This window comes from Impatiens glandulifera, chromosome 8 (assembly GCF_907164915.1).
Source record: "Impatiens glandulifera chromosome 8, dImpGla2.1, whole genome shotgun sequence".
Taxonomy (NCBI): Eukaryota; Viridiplantae; Streptophyta; class Magnoliopsida; order Ericales; family Balsaminaceae; genus Impatiens; species Impatiens glandulifera.
Window position 1 is genome coordinate 14,393,625 of NC_061869.1, and position 9,068 is coordinate 14,402,692.

The 9,068-nt window shown below is 27.1% G+C and overlaps 1 protein-coding gene and 1 non-coding gene across 2 annotated transcripts; both read right to left on the reverse strand.

Moving 5' to 3' along the window:
- Window positions 1–3,315: 3,315 nt before the first annotated feature.
- On the reverse strand, window positions 3,316–3,396 carry TRNAL-AAG. The gene has a single exon. It is a non-coding gene; the product is annotated as a tRNA-Leu (tRNA).
- A 3,521-nt stretch (window positions 3,397–6,917) lies between these two features.
- On the reverse strand, window positions 6,918–8,730 carry LOC124912129 (CBL-interacting serine/threonine-protein kinase 14-like). The gene is made up of 2 exons (XM_047452692.1): window positions 7,797–8,730; window positions 6,918–7,509 (listed from the first exon to the last, which is right to left on the reverse strand). The coding sequence occupies exons 1-2, from the start codon at window positions 8,682–8,684 to the stop codon at window positions 7,090–7,092; spliced, it is 1,308 nt and encodes a 435-aa protein (XP_047308648.1). The 5' UTR covers window positions 8,685–8,730; the 3' UTR covers window positions 6,918–7,089.
- Between the last annotated feature and the right edge of the window lie 338 nt (window positions 8,731–9,068).

Here is a 9,068-nt window from a genome sequence, read left to right on the forward strand (position 1 = left end):
ATTTATTATATTTAATAATAAAAAATATTTACTTTAAAAAGATTAAAAAAAATAAACAGAGAATATATTTTTAATCTCTATATTAAACAAATCTAAATATTACAAAATTAATTAATTTAATTAATATAGAACGATTGTTTTCACCATGTATCTTAATATTGAAAAAATATTGTAATTAATGTCAAAAATTAGAATCAATAATATTCTTTACAAAAAGTTCATCCAAATATAAATTTAACTTGATCAAAAAATAAATGAAAACATACATTTTTCATCCATTTTTGACTTACAAATATTTTATCTAATTTAATAATATTTTTCATATTAAATGAAACAGATACTTTTTATTTTAATTTTAAAAGTGATGGTGAGATAATGATAAAATATTAATTTTAAATGGATGATATTATCTAATTTTAAAAAGTGATGTGTAATCTCATATTCTTAAGGTAAATATTACCATTTTTTGGGCTTATACTTTTTAAACCTTCCTTTTCTTATTGATTTTATTTTGGTGGGATATATTTCAAATATTTTGATTATCATATTAAAAAGATAAAAATGACAATAAGATTCTTTGTTATTATATTTTATCTTCTAAATAATGTAATTCATATAAATGATATGATTTTTTTGTTATATTTTTGATAAACGGTTAAAATCATTAAATTAAAATCTTAAAAGTGAGAAGATCAAGATTTTAAACAAATCCTAGCATTAAAGGATGACAATCAAACGACTCTAAAGAACCTAATTAGTAGCCATCAAACATACAAACTGATAATACAAACAAATATTATAAACTGTATCAAATCATAATTATCTCAATTAGTATTTTTATTTCTATACCAACATGTAATATCAACAAGTTGTCTTCTTTTTTCCCTTTCTCTTACAATGAAATGGGGTAAACTGAAAACGTTGATGAATACTGTTTATTCTTATTTTGATTTATTTTTGTTTATGAACACGTTCTGATTTTCATAGAAAGAATTATTCTTCAGGATTCCCAGACTCTTCACCTTTTTGTTCTCAACTTAAATTTCTAGATCATTTCCTTCAGCTTCAGCTTTGGAATCCTCGACAACTTTGGATTCCTCTGTATCAATTTTGGAATTTTATTCTTCATCTTTATTAGCCTAAGTAGATTTCTTTCTGTTTTTATCAGTAACCACTTCAACTTGATTTGATTACGATTCCTCAACTATCTCTTCAACATGATTATGTTGAAATTCCACATCCTCCTTTCTACTACTTTCTTTTTGTACATAATTTTTTTTTATCTTTTATTTCATATTTTTTAACTACATTTTACTCTTTGGTTATAAGCACCTCTGTTTCATTTTTCTGCATTTTTACTTTCTAGTTTTGTGAATTTTTCTTTTATCTTGATTTTTTTTATTACTTCATATTATTATAGGTAATTATAATTTTATGAAAATATGAAAAATAATTATCAATACCTAAATTTGAATATTTTAAGGTGGATGTTATAAGATATTAGTTTTGGTTATGTATAGGTAAACCAATTTACATTTAAAAATAAATAAACAATTTAATTTTTATTTATTCAGGATTATACGCTGATATTTTCTATAAATTAAATTGAATGAGATATTATTATTTCTAATTTTCTTAATTATTAAAAGAATTTCTAAATTCTTTCTTTATTAGTTTCTCGATGAGGAAAATAAATGACGACACTAAAAAAGAGCCAAAAGTATGTCTAATTATTGCTAAGTTATATTTTGGTTTCTCAACTCAATTTTGGTGAGGCATCTCTCTAATGAGTTGTTTCTTCACCTCATTTTATTAATAGATGCATTGAGTCATAACTAATATGACATAGTCTACCATGCCATAAAATGAAAGACTCCAACAAGTAAATAGAAAAGATGTTATTTTCATTCATACTTGGCTTAATCGCCATTACATTGAGTTGAAAAAGTCCATCGGTAACATAACATCTACCTACAAATATTCTACATTTGGATAAAATAATTCTATCTAACTCAATCATAAATTGTAAAACCATGTTTTCTTAAAAGAGAACTGGATATCATATTTTTCTGAATCTTTAAAACATACAACACATTAGTCAATCCACTTCACATTAGTCAATCCAGTATAATGGTGTATAATGGTGTAGAGGTAAATAATGTGTTATCTAATTCATAAAATACAGAATAGGTTTTAAATTTGTATAAGAAATTAATAAAAAAAATTAAATTATATAAACATAATGTTGCACGTTTATCAAACTTTATGAACGGATCAACTCGCAAATTAACAACCCGATTTGTTTACTCTCACAAAATGAGTTGTGTTATGTTGTGAAGACCCGTTAATTTAAAGGGAAAGAATATTATATATTAAATCAAGTGAAAAAGTAATTAAAGTATCATATTTATCTATAAATTTGTTCAAGGTGTTCAATATATTTATGTATTATAAATATTTTTTTATACATATAATTTAATAAATTTAACTAAAAAAAAGTAATATGAGTATGTCTATATAAAAACAAAATTTTCTCAATTTTGAACTCTAACTCCACCGCAATGAAGTCACCTAAATGATTTATTTCTCATCTATATCGATCAAACAAGCTCTAAGTGTAACCAATATTTCTTATTATAGTCTTTCAATCGAATTCAAAACAATAATTCCCCACTTGGGTCTCTTCATAATATACATATATAGTCTTTTCCATGATCATTCATCCTTTTCCATGATGAACTTAGTTAGTGTTCCATGTGCCTTTCTACCCCATTTTGAACTCTCAACCTTTGAGATAAGAACAGTTCATCAAGAATTATATATGAACATATACTCTTCATTTTCTGGTAAGTCCAAATCAACAACATGCAAATCTCTACTTTAAAGCTCATTGTCTTGTTATTACATTTCGGTGATCAAATTGCTGACTTTTTATAAGGTATATAATCTACAAATAAATCAACACTCAAGAACAATAAAAAGTATATAATAGAAATTTGAGTTCTGACTTCTCCCCATTCCAAGCCAAATCCTGCAAACCTTCTTTCCAATTTTGATTCACTTGCTTTACATCATGAACAACTTCATCATTATCTAATTTGTTAATCATAATGATGGGATTTCAAAATATTAGAGCAATATTGAAAATATTCTAGTTGCCTGTTGTGTTAAAGTAGCCAAGTAACACAATCTCCATATAGAGAATACTATATGTTCTTTAACTAGTAATTTAAGTGTTTTTGCCTTGTTTCTGATATGTTGGCCAATTGAAAGATTGAGATGTTCTTGAATATGATTAAAAAAGAAAAAAATATATGTTGACAGTGGGATTTGAACCCACGCCCTTTCGGACCAGAACCTTAATCTGGCGCCTTAGACCAACTCGGCCATATCAACACATGTGTACATTCTAATCACAAGATTATTATATTAATTTACATATGCAATATAATTAATATTGATAATATGTATAGACACCAATTAATAAATAATGTGGACAAACTGAAATTTTAATGTTGTCTGTAAGAAGAGATCTAGGTTTTTTTGTTTGTTATTCTTCTATTTTCTTATCAAGTTAGATAATTTGAATAATATTATTTTATATTAAATATTTTAACAGACGTGTTCCTTCTTTATAGCTTTATATTCAATTTTGACCATGAAATAAATTCATTTTTCAATTTACTATTAAAAATAATTATATATATATATATAGAAGTCTCTCCATGTGTGAAATAATAAATAAATTAATTAATTAACATAATTTGCTATGAATATTGCAATTGTCTATATCCCATTGTAAATTAAACATAGATAATGGCATACAAAATAAATCAGTTAGCAAATTGTCCCCCATCAACAATGTGACAAAATGTGTTTTGTCAAAATATTTATAGACATAAACAATAAAATATTAGTTGTTCAATACATAATTAAAAATATGTTAAAAGATTTGTCACGTAAGTTTTAAAAATAAATATAACTAGTAAAGACTCATAACTCAGTGGTAAAGATAATAGGTTCTATTACAACTAATTTATTGGTCAAATTGCAAATTATCAATAACCTGAGTTTTTTTAAGATTTAAGATAAAGTTGATCAAACTCTAGGTGGTTTCTATTAGCATGAAAATAAGAATTTTTGAACATATGTAAAAGTACATTATAAAAGTGTGATCTTTAATTTAAGTTTAAAAATAAACATATTTTAGGGTGAGGGTTTGAAATTGAAACTAAAGTAAAAGCCAAAGTTTCCAAATGAGCCCAATTTTTTTGTGTGCAAATTGAAGGTCTTCTTTTGATTTATGATAAGAAATGTAGGTGGATCCAAACCCACAATTTGATTTTTAGGGAAGTGTTTTAGTTAGAAGAAATTAAGGTTTTGTTGCCCGGCCCATGTGGGTTGGCTTGAAATGTAATTAATTCTCTTAGGCTTTATCTAAAACCTCTACTTTTCAATTATGTACATTTTCATAATGTAAGCAAAATTGTTTTAAAGATTATTCTAAAATTATTTTTTAGAGAAAGAATGTTATAATTAAACTATGTGCAAATAGTTTCAAATAATGTGAAAGAAAATAAAAATGTAATTGTGTATCTCATCACAAAATCAAAATAATAGTTTTATCCATATTAAGAAAAAGAATAAGAAATGATTGAGAAGGAATTATGTGGTCATAATCTGATTAGTTGAAAAAACAATAATTTTTTTTATCTTCTCTCATCACCTTTATCCTTTTTTTTAGGCAGTGATATAGTGACACAACATTTTCCCCCTCATTCTCTCCCAAATTCCTTCACCCTATCACTACTCGTTAAGAAATTTTATCAAAAATGCTACATGATTCTTTTTGAATTGTACGGGTTTTGAAGTGTCAGTTTATGGCATATTTGGTTGGATGTAATTTTTTTTTTCTGGTATATCGATACAATGATGCTATGTTTTTTGAGTTATTTTTTCATTTAGAGAATATACGACGTAAAACTCGTGTCATAAGTTGTAATGAAATAATTTTTACGGGTTTCAACATTTCGTTCCGAGTTTTGTTTATTAAATGAATGAATGAAAATTATTTTATTTTTCGTAAGCAAAAAAAAAAGAAACAAAATGGTCGAAGTTTCGCGGATAGTCAAATTGTTGAATTTTTTATTTCGGATTCTTTATCCTCTCCTTAATTCTTGAAATAATTTAGCCATTTATATTAGTTTGTATGATTTTAATAATCTTTTATTATCTTGGAATTTGTTTGATATGTTAATTAAATACTCAAATACGTTTCATTTTATTTATTTACAATAGTTTATTCACTTAAACCTACTACTTCGCCACTTAATTGTTATTATAAGTTTAATTAAACTCGTGCAAATTAATTTTTTCTTTTATTGTAAAGTAAAGAGGTATTCGGTGCCTAATGTTCTTCTATTTATTTCTTCTTTAGCATTATTGTTTAAATGATAGTAATTATTATTTAGAATGGAATACAAATTATTGTCTTTCCTCTAAAACATGGAAATAACACACATCACTTGACAAAAGGGGAGACATCCCTTAATATTCAATTCCGTGTAGCTAATTTTGAAATAGATGGTGACATAACAATCACCATTTAAAAGATAAATTATACAAATAACATTATTTATTTTGATCAATTATAACCCAAATTCAAATAATCTCATATCCATATACATGTCACACCTTGAATATATTTGCTTATTTCTATTTGTTATAAAATCATATATACGTATTATATAAAACTCATATGCCGATAATCTGAAACAATCACAAACCTAAACAATATTATATATTTTAATTATGCTTTTAGCAAAAACGAGTAACAAGAATTTAAAATTTAAACTCGGCACTATTTCAAGCTTGGAAAATATTTAAGAACAAAAGAATAAGCCAGCAAAAGATTATTAAAGAAAGTTAATTGAGAAAAAAAAAAATAGAGGTAAAAGAGAACAATTTAAATTGAAATAAAATATTTATTTTAATGGCTAAAATTATTTTTATAATTTCATGTTTTACAAGAAAAAAATCATTCCAACAAAAGGTTAGCCACAAACTCATGACATGAGTTAATTTAGATACATAAATAAGAAAACAAAAGACGTACGTAAGATCTTTTCTCAATCGATGTAACACGTTTTGGTTAGTGTCAAGCTATCATGTTATAATTGACGAAGCTTCTTTTTCAATCCGATTCCGGATGGTTGATGCCGGTTATAATTTTTGTGGTTCATAAAATTTTCATGGATGATAAAATATATAATTAATCTTATTCAAGGTAAGTAATTTGGTTGAATTGGTATTTTAAACAATGAGATAGTTCTTAAAGGGTGATGATGTAACCGTCCGGATTACATGTGTTTGTTTTCTTTCAAGGTGATAACAATGGATACCAATCAACATTATGTTTTTCTTATTATCATTTACTAATATCTATGAATTTTGATCTCTTAAAATCATTTTTGGCACTTATACTACAATGATGAGTATTGAATTATCGATCACAGTTTATGAGTTTATGACATTCACTTTAAGTTAATGCGTTTTAAATGAGAATCGAAAATGTGACATTTAGTGTCTTAGAAACCAATCTTACCACTTGAGCTACCTAAGTTGGTTAAAATATATTTTTATTGTTAAGAAAATGAATTAATATTGAAATTATATAAGGAGTTTGAGCCCTAATTTTCAAATTAAAAAATTATTATATGAAAATGAGTGAAAATGTAAGAGAATTAGAATTAAAATATAATTCAATTCAATTCTTATATTAATGGATTGATTAAAATTTTCAAACTAGAGACTATATAAAATGAATCATATTTCTATTTCACTTAAATTATAGTTCTGAATCAAATTTTGACTGAACTCTATTATACTTAAATTCAATGGCTATTTAAAATGGATGTATTCTTAGAGAAAAATGATAAGAGTGCAAATTTCTTCAAAAGTTATTTGTTCTTATTATCATATTATTAAGAGACCACTTTACAATTTACAAGTCCTCATTTTCAATTTTCTAATATATGAAATAAATTAATAAATCAATTCCCATAACAATTTTTTGTAAAATACTAATAGTTAGCAAATGATCTTCTTCGACCCTTCCGATAGATAAACAAGTTTCAATAACTCGGGCCTGATTTTATCCTTCCATATCTTTTGACTACAACATTCATCGATACTTTGTCTTCTCTTAACTTCGACAACAACCAATTCCTTCGTTAATATATGAACTTCCAATGCCACCACAAAATTACTATTTTCTCCCTTCAATTTCACACCCCATTCCTTCTTTGTAACAATAAGCTTCTCCACCTCAGCCACCTCCACAATTCTCGCCAAGATAACCTCTGTCGCCTCCGCTGATACGAATCGCTCGCTCGAAACTGTCTCCGGTTGGTTTAATAAGCCAGAGATGTCTACTCCCGAAGAAAATGAGATTAGGTTAAAAGCATTTAGGTATGGAATATCATCCTCACCATGGATGTCAAATTCCTCCTAAAATATAGATAAATTCAATTAGATGATAAATTCATAATAGCATATTTGATTAACAATTAACATATTTTAGGTATAGGTTTGTCATAAAATATATAAACTTAATGAATTTATATCTAATTAAATTCAATTTTCTCAATTCCCATGCAAATGAGATAATTGATAAAAAAAAATAATAATTTAAAGATAATTTCTTATCCAAATTCAACCTTAAACCTATAATTGTTTTTTAAAAATTAAAAATGTATATTAAAAATGATAAAAATCGTATTGAATTTACGTAATACCTCGGATATAGATTTAACTTCGTTGTAGCCAATCTTGAACCAAGGATCGTTCATAATCTCATCGACGGTTATCCTCGATACCGGATTCGGGTCAAGAACCCTAGACAAGAACCTTTTCATCTCCGAAGACATCCATCTAGGACACTTAAATTCCCCATTATAAATTTTCCGGTACATATTCATTAAATTCCGGTCATTAAACGGCAAATAACCGGCGTTAAGTACAAAAAGTATAACTCCACAAGACCAAACATCAGCCTTAGCACCATCATAACCTTTTTTAGACAAAATCTCCGGTGCCACGTAAGCAGGTGTCCCACATAAAGTATGTAAAAGTCCGTCAGATTTAATCTCTTCTTTAACGGCGCTTAACCCAAAATCCGTTACTTTAAGATTCCAATTCTCATCAAGTAAAAGATTCTCCGGTTTAAGATCACGGTGATAGACACCACGTGAATGATAGAATCTAACGGCTGTGATTAACTGTTGAAAATATCGACGGCTGAGATCTTCACTGAACCGGCCTTTGGTTAATTTGGAAAAAAGTTCACCACCTTGTGCGTATTCCATTACGAAGTATATTTTTGTGGTGGTCGCTAGAACTTCGAAGAGGCGTACGATATGAGGATGGTTTAAACGGCGCATGATAGAAATTTCGCGTTTGATAACGGCGTTTGGTATGAACCCGGTTTTTAATGATTTCGTTTTGTTGATGACTTTGATTGCAACACTCTGACCGGTTTTTATATCACGTGCGTGGTATACTTTTGCGAATGCGCCGTAACCGAGAATTTTGTCGAGCTTGTATTTTCCGAATAAAGTTGTACCCATTTCCTCTTTCTTAGTTGCCGTCGACGGCGAGTATTCGTCGGCGCCGGAACTGTTCATGAATTAGTCCGGCCGACGAATGTTTAGGAGAGAGAAACGGGAGAGAGAGAGAAACGGGTTTTAAATTTTAGGTTTGGTCATTAAGATTCATCTGTATTTATAGGAAAAGATTGGTCAAGAGACAACAGCCACCAGGTCAAGTAATTAGGTTTAACCAAAATATATTATTTTAAAAAATAAATGAAAAAAGTGAAGTCTTTTTACTAATAAAAAAAAGTCATATGCTGAAAACCAAGCCACTAAAAAACAATGGCATTGTTCTATAATGATTAATTTAATTAAAGTTTAGGGCTGATTCGAGTTTTATTATAACATGTGTTATTTAAAAAAAATAACACAACCAAACAAGTATTTGATTTATTTAAAAATATTGATTCCCGGTGA